The 19125-nt window shown below is 34.7% G+C and overlaps 1 protein-coding gene across 1 annotated transcript; it reads right to left on the bottom strand.

Moving 5' to 3' along the window:
- Window positions 1–2018: 2018 nt before the first annotated feature.
- Window positions 2019–5708, bottom strand: LOC131653516 (uncharacterized). Its single transcript, XM_058923684.1, has 7 exons — window positions 4805–5708; window positions 4683–4733; window positions 4388–4592; window positions 4266–4269; window positions 4143–4160; window positions 2286–2376; window positions 2019–2194 (listed from the first exon to the last, which is right to left on the bottom strand). The coding sequence occupies exons 1-7, from the start codon at window positions 5706–5708 to the stop codon at window positions 2019–2021; spliced, it is 1449 nt and encodes a 482-aa protein (XP_058779667.1).
- Window positions 5709–19125: the final 13417 nt, after the last annotated feature.

Here is a 19125-nt window from a genome sequence, read left to right as displayed (position 1 = left end):
TGTCTTTGGATCCCATAGGTCAGCCACGCTTCAAGTGTGACTTAGATGTACTTGCTACATTATTTTGATTTGAAATCTCAATCCTAGCTGGTACATGTGACTTTGTTATTCTTTTCAAATCAATAAATGAACCTGACAATTGATTTGCTAAATCTTCTAAGTGGACTATTTTCTTTACATTTTCTTCCCACGATTTATTATATGGGCCCAAATGTAATAAATGAGGTACTTACTTTATGTTATTTTAAAATATCCAAATTTGTCTTTTAGCAGCAGCGCATCTACGAAAGCGCTTTTATGAAAAGTGTTGCTATAGGTTGCGCTAAAAATAAAACTAAAAAACAAGGGGAAAAAGCGCTGGTAAAGGGGGGTACGAGAGCGCTTTTTGAAAGCGCTGCTAAAGGGGGGGGTTACGAGAGCGCTTTGTTAAAAGCGCTGGTAAAGGGGGGGTACGAGAGCGCTTTTTGAAAGCGCTGGTAAAGGTGGGGTACGAGAGAGCTTTGTTAAAACCGCTGGTAAAGGGGGGGTATGAAAGCACTTTACTTAAAAGCGCTGGCGTAGCCCATTTAAAATTAAAATTTTTAAACAAGGAAACAAACAAACGCTTCTTCTCAGAACTCTTTTCACGAACAAGCCTTCTTTCTTCTTCTCCAAACGAACTCGAACAGAGCCTTAGCCGTGCCGTCGCCGTCTCCGTCCGTTGTCATCGTCGCCGTCTCTGTCTTCGTTCGCCCTCCTCCGCCGCCGTCGCCTCTCCGTTCGCCCTCCTCTGTGCCTGTTCTCCATCTCTTTCCATTATATCTATCTCAAGGTAGGTTCTATTGAATCCAATATTTTGTTACAGATTTCCAAATGAAAGTATTCTTTCTAGGTTTTTTGTTTGTTTTGGTTTCATGATGTTTGTTACAGATTATAATGTTTGGTTTTGGTTGGTTTGATGTTTTGTCTGTTGGGGATGGATTTTCATGTTAGAGTTGCATCTGGGTTTGTGTTTTTTGAGGAAAATGTCTGTACTTGATTTATAGGATTTGTGAAATTGTGTTTTTTGTTTTCCTAATTGAAAATAATGTTGGTAGAAGAGGGTTTTCCATAGTTATTGGAAAGTGTTGGTTTTTTTGGCAATAGAAACGTATTTGTTTTGGAGGGAATGTGATCAACAATGCTAATTGGTTAAGTAAAGTAAATGTAGGCACAGAAGTATAGTGTTATACTTGTAAGAGTGAAGTGATGATTGTTGGAGTGTAGGGGACGTTTTACCATAGCCATGTAAATTTCGTTCAATTCCGACAACTTTCTTTTTGACACTTATTCCGATTTCACCGATTTCGATTCCGATTTACTTGTACATAGTTACTTTGACTTCCGATTTCACCGATATATATATATATATATATATATATATATATATATATATATATATATATATATATATGTGTGTGTGTGTGTGTGTGTGTGTGTGTGTATATGTGTGTGTGTGTATGTATGTATATATATATAACACACACACACACACACACACACACACACACACACACATATATATATATATATATATATATATATATATATATATATATATATATATATATATATATATATATATATATATATGCACGGAGTCAGTAGTTACACCTAATGTTTTAAAAACCGGACTAGTTATCAAACCGGTGATGGTACTGGGTCACTGATTCATCGGTCGAACCACTGGGCCATTGGTCGAACCGCATGACCAAACCGGATTAAATCAGATAACTTGGTTTAATAAACCTGTCATTATAACAAAACTATATTTGTATAAAACTGGTCGAACCGGATCATTCAATCTCTAGAAAAATATAATTAACACTTAAATTTTTGGAAAATATCATATAATAAATTCACTAGTTGATAAATTAAATTCAAATTTAAAACATAAGTATCACACATACCAAAATAGTACAAATTACAAAGTCTAATTGCAAACAAAGCTAATTGAGTACTTTAGAACAAAAATACTCCAATATCTATTAAATTTAGTTTCAAGGAGGTAAAATTATTTCAATGTTTGGATCTCCTTCAATATCAAAACCATCTCCGGCAAAATCATTTGCATTTGCAACATCTTTCCCATCAATTATATCATTACTTTGGTTGTTTTCTCCGGAGTTAAGTTGTACATCTCCCTCAACATCAACCTCCTCCAAATTTAATTCATCTATAACAACATCAATTTAAAGAGTTTAGAAATTGACATATTTTAATAAACTAAAATAACATAATTGTAATCACAAAAACTAATACCATACCAATATCATTTGAAATAGGTTGGATTGTCATACTAGCAAGATCTTTGTGTAGTTCTTCCACCTCCTCAATGGTCAAGAATGGTGGTGAATCCTCTCACACCCAATTAGAATAATCACCAAGAATTTCAAAATTGATAGGATCATAATTTTGTTTCTTCTTGGTTATATAAATCATTAGCGGCAATGTCAAACATAGAACTGATCGCGACTTTACGTGTCTATAAATCTGATAACTGCAAGTGCACAGTTGTGTCGTGTGGTTTTAAAAGATATCGAATCCACAGGGACTATGAATCGATCTACCGTTATCTAAGGTTACTATGTAAAGCTAAGGCTACTAATATCTTGGTTGTTTCTAAAGGGAAATGTAATTGTGAAGTCTAAGTAATATAATAATAAACGGATATCAGTATGTATTTCGTTTAACTTAGGTGATCCGAAGGTCCATTGGCTATGGTTCTTATTCGATTAAAAAACTTTACTAATTCAGTTGTTTAAAAGTCTTCCTCTCAAACTCTCGCTCTGTTGATTTAGACTACTATCCTAACTCGTAATGTACGCTCTCGCCATCCCATTAGATTTAGAAAAGCTTTTTGAAAATAACATAGTTAATAAAATGCTCGCTTTATGAAGTCTTTATCTACTTAAATCTCCTAGTCTCAAACTCTCGCTCTATTGACTCGGCTCATGCTAATATTCCCTAACGTACGCTTTCGCCATCCCGCGTCGGGTTTAAGAACACTTTTTGAAAGTAAATAATTTCTAATCAGTTTTAATACGCTTTCGCCATCCTTAAAACTAATGCCTTATGTCTACTATCCAGTTAAAGATCTCAAACTCTCGCTCTATTGATTTTAACCTTTATCGGCCCTAAAATCTCAAACTCTCGCTCTATTGATTTTAAGACTCTATTAATTAAATTAGACATAAAACCAAAAACAAGTGATAGTTAATAAAACATATTTAAGCCAACTTATTTCGGATCCCACGATTAACTTACTTTACATACCGATATCTTAATTAATTAGCCAGACATATTGATACGGTTAAACATGTATAAATTTGTTCGGTTTATAATAAAAGGCATATTAAAAGGCATACAATATATCATGCAATTAAATAATATAAAGGCAGTAAATAATAAACCTGAATAAAATAAATCTTGAAATAAATCTGAATCTTGAAGTACTCGAACTTCCGCCACAGGTTGGCTGGATCGTTCTTCAAATATTATTGGGCGTAAAATTAAAGGCAAGGAAAATAAAAACTAAATCTAACGTAAGGTTAGATCTATAAAAGGTTCACAACAATCTCCGGTGTAGAAATTGTTGTGAGAAAAAGAAAGCAATGAATGAAATAAAATGCGGAAGAAAATTTAATGCTTGGAAAATAAATTTGGCAGCACTTCGTTAGCAAAAATTCGGACCCGGAAGACTGAAGTATCAGCCTCCTTTTATAGTTGAGGGTCTGCAGTTTCGTTCCTTGAAAATAGCAACTTTTTTACTTGGAATTGGGAGACGCACGTCTCCACTTTTTCAGGAGACTTGGCAACAGACTTGAGACGTGCGTCTCAAGTGGAGAACTTTTAGGAACGATTGGAGACGGACGTCTCCTCTTCGTGACGTGGCATGAACGTGGAAAGGAGAGTGGGAGACGGGCGTCTCCACTCTTTACTTGGTCTTCTACTTCAATGTGGGCCATGCTCCGAAGTGGTCATGTGGGTTGGGCTTCCATCTTTGGACAATTTGATTTTCTTTGCACCCCTTTATTTGTTTAGCACCTCTCTTTTATAAATATGGATGCTTTTTGCTCCATTTCTTCTCCTTTTCACGAATAGTCTTAATACGAACGCAATACCTGAAACATCGTAAATACCTGCATAATACCATAATAAAACAATATAATTAAATGAAAATGCTAATAATATCTATGGATTTTAAGCTAAATATATGATATAAATTCGTGTTATCAAGAACCAACCAAACTTAACAAATCAAACAATAATATACATTCTTAACAAACCAAAAAATATCATATTTGTAAGTATAGAACCATATAATATTCTTAATAAAGAAAACAATAAACCATAATAAGTGCAATACCTATTTTGTAGCTGTAAGCTGTAACGAACATAAACGAGATCATTAAGTTTTTTATGCTCCAACCTATTTCTCTTTTTTGAATGAACGTGTTCAAACACACTCCAATTTCTTTCACAACCAGATGCACTGCAAGTTTGACTCAAAATCCGAATAGCCAACTTTTGCAAATTGGGCGCTTCAGTTTCATAAGTGTCCCAATATTGATCTAGAATAATGCATGTGAAAAATTATAAAACGTTTTAAAATACATATTGAAATTGTACAAAAATGCATAAAGTTTATCATATAATTTTACCTGGCAAAACTTCATCTCGGTTTTCTACGGATGTTGTCCTTCCAAAATTACCTTAACAATTTTTGAATGAAGTCATCTCAGCAGTTAATTTAGATCGCAAGTCCTTACTATCATAAGCATACTTTTCAATAACATCCAAAAGGCCTTGGGTGGTGGACTTTTTTTTTCATATTCTGGATTAAATCTACAAGATGGATTTAACAAATAACCAGCCGCATGAAGATTTTTGCGAAGTTGTGCATCCCAACGGTTATCCAAGATCTTCAAATAAGGCTCTACTTTCAACTTATTTCTTCTAAACCTCTTCTCAATCTCCTCTCTTGCTTTATACATAGCTTGATAAAGATATCCCATAGCTGGTTTATCTTCACTATCAACAATATGTAACACACGTACAAGAGGTTCTGTAATTTTCACTATGTCAGCACATTTAGACCAAAAGCTTGAGTCTAAGAGTTGTTCCACAAATTGCTTTGCCTTGACATCTTTGGAATAAGGTATGATTGTCCACTCTTTGGATTTTACCATGTCTGTTAGTGCATCTTTATGAGACATAATACTTTGCAATGCAATGAAATTAGTAGCAAAGCGAGTTGGAGTAGGACGAAGTATTTCTCTTCCGCCTGTATATTGTCTCATCAAATACAATGCAAAACAATGATTATATATGTATTTGGTAATTTTTGAAGCATGTGACACTGCCTCACTTACTTTCTCTAATTTCCCCATGTCTTGCAACATCAAATTAATACAGTGTGCTGCACAAGGAGACCAAAACAACTTTGGAAACTCCATTTCCAACAACCTTCCAGCAGCAACATAACTCGCAACATTATCTGTAACGATTTGAACAACATTTTCCTGGCCAACATATAATACTACTTCCTTGACAAGCTTAAACAATGTGTCTGCAGTTTTAGAAGCACCAGAGGCATCAACAGACTTTATGAAAATAGTTCCTTTGGGGCAATAAACTAAAAAGTTGATAAGAGTTCTCCTACAACGATCAGTCCACACATCTGCCATAAGAGTACAACCTGTATCCATCCAAATAGAACGATATTACTCTATCTGTATCTTCACGTCATCAACCCACTTATTTAACAAATTGCCACGAAGAGCATGCATGGTAGGAACTTTATATCCAGCACCCATGCAACAAAGAGCATCAACTGCAGGTTGAAAATAAGGTGAATTTACAGCATTAAAAGGAATAGATGCATAAATAAACCACTTGGCAATAGCAAGATCACACTTTTCTACCACTTCTTTACTTTGTATCACACTTTTTAAAGTAGGCTGAGCTCCCGGAGTTGTTCTGGGTAAAAAATAAGTACCAATTCAAGTGTCATTTGTAACGCCCCAATAATTTAATTAATTATTTAATTAAATTATTTTGGATTAATTGTCGAAGTTGTGAAATGTTGGAATATGTGGATATAAGTTACTATGTTGATGTAGGTTGATTAGTTTATTAATATTGGTAATAATATTAATATAATTATTAGATTATTCTATATGGGCTTATTAAGTGGTTGGTGATAGTAAAAGGAGTGTATGGATACTAAGCCCAATAAGAGAATGAGATTATATGTTTAAGTGGAATAAAAGAAATTGTGGAAAAAGGAATTAGAGTTTGCATTTGTGAAAGAAGGAAGAAACAAGAGAAGAGTTTTGGATAGGAGAGGAGAAAACTAGGGCATAAAGGGGGACAACTCCATTGGGGAAGAATAAGCTTTTGAAGGAAATTGCTAAGGTAATGGTGGGGTTCTTACTGTCTAAGGGTTGGCATGATGGTGGGTATGGTAGAGATTAAATTTTCATAATTTTATATCCATGTTTGTATAGAAATTGAATTTTTGAGGTGTTGATGAATGTTGAAATTGATGTTTGATTTATTCTACAATTAATGAAATTGGTGTGCGTGTTTGAAGAGTTACATGATACTGATGTTAGACTTGAAAAATTAGGACCTATACTGATTTTCTGGTATGTGAAAGTTGGATTTTTGGGGTTTTAAGGGATAAAAATCGTAACAACAAAGTTGCAGGATTTTGGCTCTACAACACTGGGTAACCGGTTACCCAGTTATGGTAACCCGTTACCACGTGTTATTTTGGAATTACTGGCTACTGGTTCACTAGGTAATCCGTTACCACTGAAAGTGACAGTTTTTAGAAAAACATTGAAAAATATAACTTTTGACTCGAGTGTCCGTTTGACGCGCCGTTTGGATCGTTGGAAAGCTAAAATGAATTCCTATCTTATAAGAATAGATTGAGAACCATTAGAAGATTATTTAATATGACTTATACTTTGGTATGTATTTGATATGTATGAATTGATAATGATGTTGTATGCTACATGCAATTGGTTGCACGTATTCGATCTGTATGAACTGATAATGATACCTTGTAATGAATTAACAATAAATATGCTTTTATTAAAAAGTGGAATTAACCGTGGTATGTCATCATTTGATTTTTGTAATGCAATGTTTGTTGTTAATATGATGAATTTGTTGTTGTTGTTGTTAATATGGTGAATTTGTTGTTGTTGTTAATATGATGAATTGTGGTTGTTGTTGTTAATATGATGAATTTGTTGTTGTTGTTAATATGATGAATTGTTATTTTTGTTGTTAATATGATGAATTTGTTGTTGTTGCCGTAGACCCTATGGTCAATGTTGATAAGTTGTATTGTGTTGATAAGAATGAAGTTGAATAAATGTTGTATGTTGATATGATGTAATGACGTGACTGAGAAGTGATGAATTACTATAATAATAGTAATGGATTTGTTGCTGCCGTTGAATCTTGGCATTGAGTTAATGATGATTAGCCGATGTTATGACGTATTGTGAATGTTGTGTTTTGTGGATGTTGCATCATTGAGTCGCATCCATTACATAGTTTGAGACGGCCTGAAAATGACAAATGTTTGAGACGACCTGAAAAATGGCAAATGTTTGAGACGGCCTGAAAATGGAAACCACGACGATGGTCTGAAAATGGCAAAGTGACGATGGCCCAAGTGGCAAATGTTTGAGATGAGAGTTTTACTCCAAATGGTACCACATGCATGAGCATTGTATTTGAGTCGCATTTTGAATTGTTGTAATTGTGAAGTGAATGCCATTATGTGTTGATGATATAGTTGTGAATATGAATATGTTGTTATGATTGATTGATAGCCTTGTTATGATGAAATTTGCATATGATTGAGTCGCATATTAAGTCGTATTCTTGAGTGGTTGTGATGATAAAAAAGTTGGCATACCGTGTTGATGTTATCGTTGCGAAGTTGAAATTGTTGTTATGCTTTGTTGATGGTTGTGTTGTAATATAAGTCAAAGTAATTATTGTATGAAATGGTGAAATTATGTATGATTTATATCTCTTATATTATTTATCATGCAGTCCTTTATATTGTAAGATATCTCACCCCTTATGCTGATATTTCCCATATCATGGAAAATGGGCAGGTACTCAAGAATAGTTGTGGAAGTTCGAAGTAATTTTATGAAGTCTTTATGTTGCTCTATGACAAGTCAAGAGGGTCTGGTTCTGATACGTAGCACTCGGGGGGATAGTTGTTATTATGTTATATCTGTTGTATTTTAAGTTGACATTTATTTTAGTTGAAGAAAATATTAACTGGAATTTTGTTAAGCACTTTGTTGTTTAAAAGTTGTTTCAGTTGTATAAAAGATGTTTCTAAGTTGATTTTAAATTATAAGTTGAAGTAAGATTCGATTGAATAAAGTTATGTTTCCAAATGCTTTGTATCAATGTTAAATGAATTACAAGTTGTTTGTTGTTATAAGTCAAAATGTGACATTCCATTGCATGTTGAAAGTTTTTAAAATACTCTGATTTTCGCTTATAATTTACCGGGTAGATTTGGGGTGTTAGTTGTTACATCATTCTTTTTAAATGCACCAATTTGCGGGTTTGTTTGTACTTACAATTCACCCCCCCCCCCCCCCCCCGTAGTAAATGACTCGCTTTCAGTCACATCTAAAGTTTTTCTTTTCTTGCTCCGCTCATTAAAATGTTGTTTCATCTGAAAACGAATTTCTGCAGGCACTAACTTACAAATTTCAACATTTCCTACTATTCCAGCCAAGTATTGCTTTACCCTATGAATTCCACCTCCACCAAAAGCTTTGTGATAATATACACAAATAAGAGATTTTCCATCAGGACTTTTAGTACAATGTGCCCAAGCTATATCGGTCTTTCCTCTAACATTAGTTTGAACTAGACTTTGAGCTGAAGAGGCTTCTTGTGATGGTGGTTGTGATGATGGTGTTTCAGGTGATGCCATTTTCCTGTAAAATAGTTCAAAATTGCTGAAGTTTATAAATATAAATTAGCAATTAGCAATTATAGAGACAAAATTAAAAAAAATGAAATTTGATTGAGATCGGATATATTTAGTAGTAAATATTTTTTGTTAAATAGTTTTCAATATTTTTTTAAACTTAATTGATATTTTTTCAATAGCATCCAACTTAACTTAATTGGAACCTGTTAACAAGTTATGAAGAATCCTCTTATATAAAGACTAAGAACTTAAAGCAATGTAATAAACTATTAGTAAAATGTATTGCTACAATATAAAATGTTATTTCACAATATGCTAAGAACTTTAAGCAAATTAGGTAGAATCTCTCAAGAGATTCTAGTTTTATGTACATCTTCTAGTATATCACACCACACGTTTCCAAAAATTGTGACAGTTTAATCTGTTATATCCAAAATCTTAGTAATATAGTTTTCTACTTTGTAAGCGCTGCAATCTGAAAATAAAACATATTCAAGAGAATATTATGTATTTTGAGGGGAGTCCAGCCAAGTAAACCCGGTTTTGAAGCAATATGCCAATTTTATCATATATGTCTTACTTGCATAAACGCACTAAAATAATATCAAGGTAATTCCTCTATAAAGATGTGAATTTTCCTCTAGCCTTATATAAAATAATCATTATAACTTAGATACTAGTATGCATGAAATAGCAAAATATCAATATTTCAGTGTCTGAAAGTAGACTGCAGAAAGAAAAAATTTGTAGTAGTATGTATTAAGAACTTGCACTCAATATTTCAAAAATGGTGTGAATGTCTAAATTTATCTTCAACATATGGTATAGTTAAGTAAAAACCTCTTAGCAGTACGTTGTTGTATCTCTACATCAATATCATCTTTGAATCTTTGATAAGCCTTCACCTCTAAAACAACACAACCAAATGGGAAAAAGTTTATCAGTACACAAAAACACATCAAATGCTTAAATCAAATTGTAAAATTTCACCCCTTAATTTTGTACAACAGATAAACTATCTAAATCATCTGTGCCCTTTATAAAAATGCAACCTTTAAAGTAAGCAAAGAGGTTAGTAACAGACCTTTCATTATCATCACCACCATCATATTTGAAACTGGAATGTTCAGAGGAACATGGGATTTGAAAACAATGAGGCCTAGCTCTCTTCAATTTCAATTTCAACAATTTTAATTTCAACTTGAACTAACCCTAATTTTTAACACATATCAAAATCAAAAATGAAAAAACATACGGTGGTGCGACGGAATTGAAGATGGATGCGTGGTGGCGGGGACGGAAACGGCCGCCGACGGTGTTATTATGAAGATGGAGGCGCGATGCAAGTTGTTGTTCTACGTATTGTATTTGCTTTGAGTTCTGCAGATTGAAAAATTAGTGTGGCGTGTGGCTGAAATGAAAGCCTAACACTTTTTAAAAAAAAATTAACAACCTCAAAACGATGTCGCTTTAAGTAAAAGAAAATTAAAAAAAATAAGCAATTGAACCACCGTTTACAGAAACTATTGGTTTTCCCAGTTCACATCGGTTCACACCGGTTCAAAGGCACAGGCGATCGAACAAGCGATAATAATAATAATAAGGCTAAATTACCCCTAGGGTCCTTTAAGTTATTTAATTATAACAAGTTAGTCCTTTATGTTTTTTTTGCTACAAGTTGGTCCTTTATGTTAACTAACGTCTGCAACGTTGACCCTATTCACAAAATTCGTTCCAAAAAAGCTGAGTTGACACAAACGGCGCCGATGTGTCACTTAACGTTGCTGACATGAAATTTTTTATATTAACTTAGATAGTTAGAAATTAATTAATACAATTTTTTTAAAAATTGAATGGACCTTGGGCCCCATAGTCCTGCACTATCTCTCCAATTCACAATTAGATACCAATGTGTGTTTGTGTCAATTATATAAACACTAAAATCAAGTGTAAAAAAACGATGTGGGACATGAACAAGAAGGACTAACTTGTAGCTTGGGTTCTGACGACAATCCTGCATATTATCAGAACTAAAAGGAAGAAAACATAGTCACTAAGAAACAATCTTACGAATGCATTGATGAATTTTGCATCAACAAGGTAAAATCAACAACAGTTGTCAAAGAATCAATTGATTATATTTCTTCAAGTATCCAATCATGCTTACAAGTTGTCTCAAATACAAATGAAGAGGGAAAACATTCACATTTTGAAAAAGCAAGGGTAGTGTGTGTTAATCTAGAATCTAAAAGTAAGGTGAGAATCTAAAGATGAAATGAAACTGTTGTGTCAGTGTTTCATATCCATTACATGAGAAATACGAGGGTAGTGTTGCTGTGCTGTGACAGCTGAAGATGCGGGAATTCAAGTTTCAAGCACTAGTTTACAAGATGAACCTGAGAAGCAAGCATGACATCTTCCCTATACAGCTCTGAAACCCTTTGCTCCTCAAAACGGCTAAGAGTTTTCCAGACATAAGAGAAGAAACTCCTATCCATTTGTCCAAAGACAACATAGGACCAAGCTATAGACCCAAGCTGGTCCCTACTTAAAGTAGGTAAATTTGAGCCTCATTTTGATCAACAGATTCGACATTGATTTGTTCGTGATTATTGGATAATTTTTCACCTATGAAACCTCTTGATTGGCTATGATCTTCGAAGAGTTTGTCTAACGAATCAAATACAGTGTCAGCTGGCTCATATAGAGATGCAAAAGCCCATAAAAGTTGTGAGAGTTCTTGCCCTTTTAAGGTATGAATTATTTTTGAAGCCCTTTTTGACAATTCAGTGAAAAGATCTGGAGCTGAATGCTGCATTGAAGCAAAAGCACCTGCAATATTAGCAATGTTCTGAGAGGTTAATTCTTCAACTTTGGTCAATGCAATCTCTGCAATTCTATCCATTTCTGAAAAGTAAAGCAGTTCCCCTCCAACTTTAGATAGGGCATAAGCTATAAGTTAGTCCTGATTGTTGATGTCCCACATCGTATTTTTTACACTTGATTTTAGTGTTTATATAATTGACACAAACACACATTGGTATCTAATTTATCTAATTGTGAGTTGGAGAGATAGTGCAATACTATGGGGCCCAAGGTCCATTCAATTTTTTTAAAAAAATTGTATTAATTAATTTCTAACTAGCTAAGACTATGTTAGCAACATTAAGTGACACATCATCGCCGTTTGTGCCAACTCAACTTTTTTGGAATGAACTTTGTGAATAGGGTCAACGTTGCAGAAGTTAGTTAACATAAAGGACCAACTTGTAGCAAAAAAATAAAATAAAGAACTTACTTGTTATAATTAAATAACTTAAAGGACCCTAGAGGTAATTTAGCCTAATAATGTTTTCCACCCCTGCAGATTACCAGTTTCCCATTACATTTTCACATTGGTAAGGAATTTTCTAATTCTTTTTGGCATGTCACATGGATTGGTCAAAGCATTATGAAGGAGGCTTTCCATGGTTTGATCACTGTTTAGCGATTACAAAATATTGTAGTGGCTGGTATGGGGTTGGATGGAGAATATGAGAAGAAGCGGTTAAAGAATTCAGCATGGAAGCTGAACTAGAATGGACTGATGTAGTTGTTTGTTACAGACGAGAGACCAATTATAGAAGATTGTGTAGCTAGTTGGGTTAAAAAAATTGAATTTATGCAAATGATCTTGGGTATTGCTGGGTATTACAGACGAGAGACTAATTATAGAAGATTGTGGGTATTGCTGATGATGGTACCGTCATGAAGTAGCTTCAGAAATTGCAGAGGTGAAAAATATTATTTCGGAAGTGTATTTCCGAAATACCTAAAAAATGGGTTATTTCGGAGAAGCATCTTTGAACACACCCCCTTCTCAAAAAAAGAGTGTTTCCGGAAGTGCATCTCCGAAATCACTTTTTTTTTCAAAAAAATAAAGTGTTTTCGGAAGTGCATCTCTGAAGCCACATTTTTTTCATAAAAAAGTGACTTCGGAGATACACTTCCGAAATATGAGAGCATTTTGGAAATTTCACTGCGGATTTCTAAGAAAATTGGAAAGGCTATAAAGAGATTCTCAAAGTCCTACTTAGACATCCATCATTTTGATTGTCTCGGAGTGTAATTTACAATTTTAGTGTACCAAAAAGTTTAATTGAAGTTTATCTAGTGTGTCGAACTGGCTACATTATGAAGATTATTATACTTCATAGTTCATACGTTGTTTTGGTAAGCCAATATTTTACATAATAAACTGTGTGTACTTTTAATTCCCTCTCCCACAGACATGGTTGACCACCGATTTCTTGTTCTCTTGTATTTTTCCTATAAAAATATCTTTACGGTCAATTATTACATATACTTGCTATTTTCTCACGTATTATAAGATCCTCTGTCTCTAAATATATACAACTTAAAGATCATGGACACACAACTCAAAATAGTATTAAAATAATACAAATATACATTTTTATATATAATAGATTAATGATTTTAATTTTATCTTTTAAAAGTAAATAACAAAAATGTCACATATTTCAACTCACATTTTTACATTAAATGTTTTTATAATTATTAACTGAACTAAATTAACGAACTTCGTGTTGAAAGACACGCAGAGTAGATAGATTTATGTCCTAATCAGAAGCAGACAATTTTGTCCTCCAATATATTAGTAGTAATTATCGTCACAATTATTCGTGCGATACATTACATTACATACAAATAATTTCAACCGCTCTTAACATAATATAAAACTAGTAACAAACCCGTGCGTTCGCACGGGTTCTGGTACGGGACGCGCATTTGTTTCAGATGTATATTTTTTAATAGAAAAAAATTATATTAAAAGTAATTAACATTTTGTGGAAAAAATAAGAACAATTTACATTAAATTGTGTGTAAAAAAAATCAGGAACAAAATTGAAATCACCAAAATTAAATTGTGTCTAAATAGCCTTTTGTAACTTCACGTTCCCGTTATTAATCAATATTTTGATCAGTAACTTCATGTTCCCGTTAATATTTAATATTTTGCTCAGTAACTTCGTTCCCGTTAATTTCAAAATATTTTGATCAGTAACTTCATGTTTCCGTTAATATTCAATATTTTGATCAATAACTTCGTGTTCATATTAATATTAAATATTTTAGTCAGTAACTTCAAGTTCCCATTAATATTCAATATTGTGATCAGTAACTTCATGTTCCCGTTAATATTCAATATTGTGATCAGTAACTACATGTTCCCGTTAATATTCAATATTTGAATTAGTAACTTCCGGTTCCCGTTAATATTCAATGTTGTGATTGTTAGAACAAGATTTGTTCTTATCAATTATCTTAGTTTTGATGATAACAATAATATGAATTTTGCTTAAGATAATATGGTACTCTAATCCAATGCAATTTCCCTTTCAGGAAATATATAAAGAGTACGCATAATTCAGCGCTCAGAAGATGTGTCTCAAATGGTTCAGCATGCAACATCAGAACATGGTCTGGCAAGACATCAGAAGATGGTCGAAGCAGAATCAGAACATGGGTCTATGGAAGCATCAGAAGAACATGAGATCAGAAGCACTGAAGATCAGAAGATGGTATCACGCTCAGAAGCACTTCAAGGTCAGAAGATCAGAAGATGCTATGCACCAAGCTGTTTGACTCTGATGATATTCAAACGTCGTATTCACAAACATCAGATCAGAAGGAAGTACACGTGGCAGACTACGCTGACTGACAAAAGGAACGTTAAAAGCTACTAAAGGCTACGTCAGTAGACACAGCGTGAACAAGGCTCGAGGTAGTTGACAAAAGCGTATAACATTAAATGCGATGCTGTACGGAACACGCAAAGCATTAAATGCATTCAACGGTCATCTTCTCAACGCCTATAAATATGAAGTTCTGATGAGAAGCAAGGTTAACGATCCTGAACAAAGACAATTCAAATAAACTTGCTGAAACGCTATTCATCAAAGCTCAGAATCTTCATCAAAGCTCACTACATTGCTGTTGTAATATTTTAGTGAGATTAAGCTTAAACTGTAAGAGAAATATCACAGTTGTGATTATCGCTTTTAAGAAGCATTTGTAAACTCTTAGAATTGATTACATTAAGTTGTAAGGTAACTAGAGTGATCATGTTGATCAGTATACTCTAGGAAGTCTTGGCAGTTGGCTGAGCAGTTTGTAACTAGAGTGATCAGGTTGATCAGAATACTCTAGAGGAAGTCTTAGGAGTGAACTAAGCCTAGAGTGATCGTGTTGATCAGTAGACTCTAGAAAAGTCTTAGGAGTGAACTAAGCAGTTGTTCCTGGAGTGATCAAGTTGTGATCAGAAGACTCTGGAAGACTTAGTTGCGGCTAAGTGGAAAACCATTGTAATCCGTGCGATTAGTGGATTAAATCCTCAGTTGAGGTAAATCATCTCTGCGGGGGTGGACTGGAGTAGCTTCGTTAACAGCGAACCAGGATAAAAATAATTGTGCAATTTATTTTTATCGTCCAAGATTTTAAGTCACACTTATTCAATCCCCCCCTTTCTAAGTGTTTTTCTATCCTTCAATTGGCATCAGAGCGCCGGTTCTAAGGTGCAAGCACTTAACCGTGTTTAGAAAAGATTCAGGAAGAGAAAAACGCTTCATTTAAAAGATGGTTGATGAAAGTGAAAAGACTACATCTACATCTGGCTCTGCTGAGCAATACAACGGTAACAATGGTTATACTAGACCGCCGGTATTTGATGGTGAAAACTTTGAATACTGGAAAGATAAACTGGAAAGTTACTTTCTGGGTCTAGATGGTGATCTATGGGATCTTCTGATGGATGGTTACAAACATCCAGTAAATGCCAGAGGCGTGAAGCTGTCAAGGCAAGAAATGAATGATGATCAAAAGAAGCTTTTCAGGAATCATCATAAATGTAGAACTGTTTTGCTGAATGCTATCTCTCATGCTGAGTATGAGAAGATATCTAACAGGGAAACGGCCTATGACATATATGAGTCCTTGAAAATGACTCATGAAGGAAATGCTCAAGTCAAGGAGACAAAAGCTCTTGCCTTAATCCAGAAGTATGAAGCCTTCAAGATGGAGGATGATGAAGACATTGAAAAGATGTTTTCGAGATTTCAAACTCTGACTGCTGGATTGAGAGTTCTTGACAAAGGATACACCAAGGCTGATCATGTAAAGAAGATCATCAGAAGCTTACCCAGAAGATGGGGTCCGATGGTGACTGCATTCAAGATTGCGAAGAATCTGAATGAAGTTTCTCTGGAAGAGCTTATCAGCGCCTTGAGAAGTCATGAGATTGAGCTGGACGCAAATGAGCCTCAAAAGAAAGGTAAGTCTATTGCATTAAAATCAAATATCAAGAAATGCACTAACGCTTTTCAGGCCAGAGAAGAAGATCCTGAAGAATCAGAATCTGAAGAAGAAGATGAATTGTCCCTGATCTCCAGAAGGCTAAATCAAATCTGGAAGACCAAGCAAAGGAAGTTCAGAGGCTTCAGAAGTTCAAGGAAATTTGAACGTGGAGAATCTTCTGATGAAAGAAGATTTGACAAGAAGAAGGTCATGTGCTATGAATGCAACGAGCCTGGACACTTCAAGAATGAATGTCCAAATCTTCAGAAGGAAAGTCCCAAGAAGAAGTTTCATAAGAAGAAAGGTCTTATGGCAACCTGGGATGAGTCAGAAGATGATTCAGAAGATGAGCAGGCCAACTGTGCGCTGATGGCGACAGAAGATGACGGATCAGAATCTACATCAGAATCAGATTCTGAAGAGATATCCTTGACTGCAAAAAGGACAAGGCACAACATGTCATGGTACCTGGACTCTGGATGCTCGCGACACATGACAGGAAGAAGGTCTATGTTCCAAGACCTGGTGCTTAAGTCTGGAGGAGAAGTCAAGTTCGGAGGAGATCAGAAGGGCAAGATAATTGGCTCTGGAACTATAAAGTCTGGTAACTCTCCTTCCATCTCTAATGTACTTCTTGTAGAAGGATTAACACATAACCTCTTATCTATCAGTCAATTGAGTGACAATGGTTATGATATAATCTTTAATCAAGAGTCTTGCAAGGCTGTAAATCAGAAGGATGGCTCAATCCTATTTACAGGCAAGAGGAAGAACAACATTTATAAGACAGATCTGCAAGATCTTATGAGTCAGAAGGTGACTTGTCTTATGTCTGTTTCTGAAGAGCAGTGGGTCTGGCACAGGAGATTAGGTCATGCTAGTTTGAGAAAGATCTCTCAGATTAACAAACTGAATCTTGTCAGAGGACTCCCTAATCTGAAATTCCAATCAGATGCTCTTTGTGAAGCATGTCAGAAGGGCAAGTTCTCCAAACCTGCATTCAAGTCTAAGAATGTTGTTTCTACCTCAAGGCCATTAGAACTCTTGCACATTGATCTGTTTGGACCAATCAAAACAGCATCTGTCAGAGGAAAGAAATATGGATTAGTCATCGTAGATGATTATAGCCGCTGGACATGGGTAAAATTCTTGAAACACAAGGATGAGACTCATTCAGTGTTCTTTGATTTCTGCATTCAGATTCAATCTGAAGAAGAGTGTAAAATCATAAAGGTCAGAAGTGATCATGGTGGTGAATTTGAGAACAAATCCTTTGAAGAATTCTTCAAAGAAAATGGTATTGCCCATGATTTCTCTTGTCCTAGAACTCCACAGCAAAATGGGGTTGTAGAACGAAAGAATAGGACTCTGCAAGAAATGGCCAGAACCATGATCAATGAAACCAATATGGCTAAGCATTTCTGGGCAGAAGCAATAAACACTGCATGCTATATTCAGAATAGAATCTCTATCAGACCTATTCTAAATAAGACTCCCTATGAATTGTGGAAGAATAGAAAGCCCAACATTTCATATTTCCATCCTTTTGGATGTGTATGCTTTATTCTGAACACTAAAGATCATCTTGGTAAGTTTGATTCCAAAGCTCAAAAGTGTTTCCTTCTTGGATATTCTGAACGCTCAAAAGGCTACAGAGTATACAATACTGAAACATTGGTTGTAGAAGAATCAATCAATATCAGGTTTGATGATAAGCTTGGTTCTGAAAAACCAAAGCAGTTTGATAATTTTGCAGGTTATGATATTGACATATCAGAAGTTGTTGAGCCAAGAAGCAACGCATCAGAAGCAGAACCTCTCAGAAGCAAAGAATCTGAAGATCAAGTATCAGCTTCTCTGGAAGATCTAAGCATTTCTGAAGAACCATCTGTCAGAAGATCATCCAGACTCATCTCTGGTCATTCAGAAGATGTCATTCTTGGAAAGAAGGATGATCCAATCAGAACAAGAGCATTCCTTAAGAACAATGCAGACTGTCAATTAGGTCTTGTATCTTTGATCGAGCCAACTTCTGTTGATCATGCTCTAGAAGATCCAGACTGGATAATTGCGATGCAAGAAGAACTGAATCAGTTTACAAGGAATGATGTTTGGGATCTTGTTCCTAGACCAGATGGATTCAATATATTTGGTACAATTTGGGTCTTCAGAAACAAGCTTAGAATGAGAAGATGAGAAATTCTTTCGTATGAGTATCCTTTGATATGAAATTTTTTTTAGAAGTTCTGATAAAAATCAATTAGAAATTGTGATTCAGTTATTACTAACGTTTCAGTGTCTAAGTTGATTCAGAATCTCTATAAAAGCAAAACAGCTGTAACTGGCTATCCAGATGGTAAACACGTGTTCACTATTCCTGGACAAGCGTGCGTGCAGTTGAGGGGACGTCTACTTAGGTAACTGTGCAAATCACGTCTTTTGTCATTATTATCTCTCCTCATGTCACGTAACATTAAATGCTTTTCATCATTTACTCTCCTTCAGTTTTTCTTTTTATACTCTTCAAACGTTTCTTTTCCCTCTCATATTTCTCTCTCTCTGCATTCGGTTTATTTTTTCGTCTCTCTCTCTATTTTCATATCATAAACCCTAGCAGTTTCCAACATCTGAAAATTCATCATGAATCCATCGTCAAGCTCTGGGAATCAAGACAATGATAGGAAACAGAAGAGAAAGGCATCTGCTGAACCAGAAACAAAACCTAAAAGAGTTAGGATCTCCTATGACCCTCTCAAAGT

This window comes from Vicia villosa, linkage group LG1 (genome assembly GCF_029867415.1).
Source record: "Vicia villosa cultivar HV-30 ecotype Madison, WI linkage group LG1, Vvil1.0, whole genome shotgun sequence".
Classification (NCBI taxonomy): Eukaryota; Viridiplantae; Streptophyta; class Magnoliopsida; order Fabales; family Fabaceae; genus Vicia; species Vicia villosa.
This window is presented reverse-complemented; position numbering and strand designations above follow the sequence as displayed.

Bases quoted from the DNA above. Each gene is read 5' to 3' on its own strand.
- LOC131653516 (XM_058923684.1), bottom strand. From the start codon at position 5,708: ATGGCAGATGTGTGGACTGATCGTTGTAGGAGAACTCTTATCAACTTT. The intron at 4,734-4,804 runs GTATGCTTATGA...AAAATTGTTAAG, and splicing joins CTTTTGGATGTTATTGAAAA to GTAATTTTGGAAGGACAACA. The intron at 2,195-2,285 runs GTATGGTATTAG...ATGTTGTTATAG, and splicing joins ACCTATTTCAAATGATATTG to ATGAATTAAATTTGGAGGAG.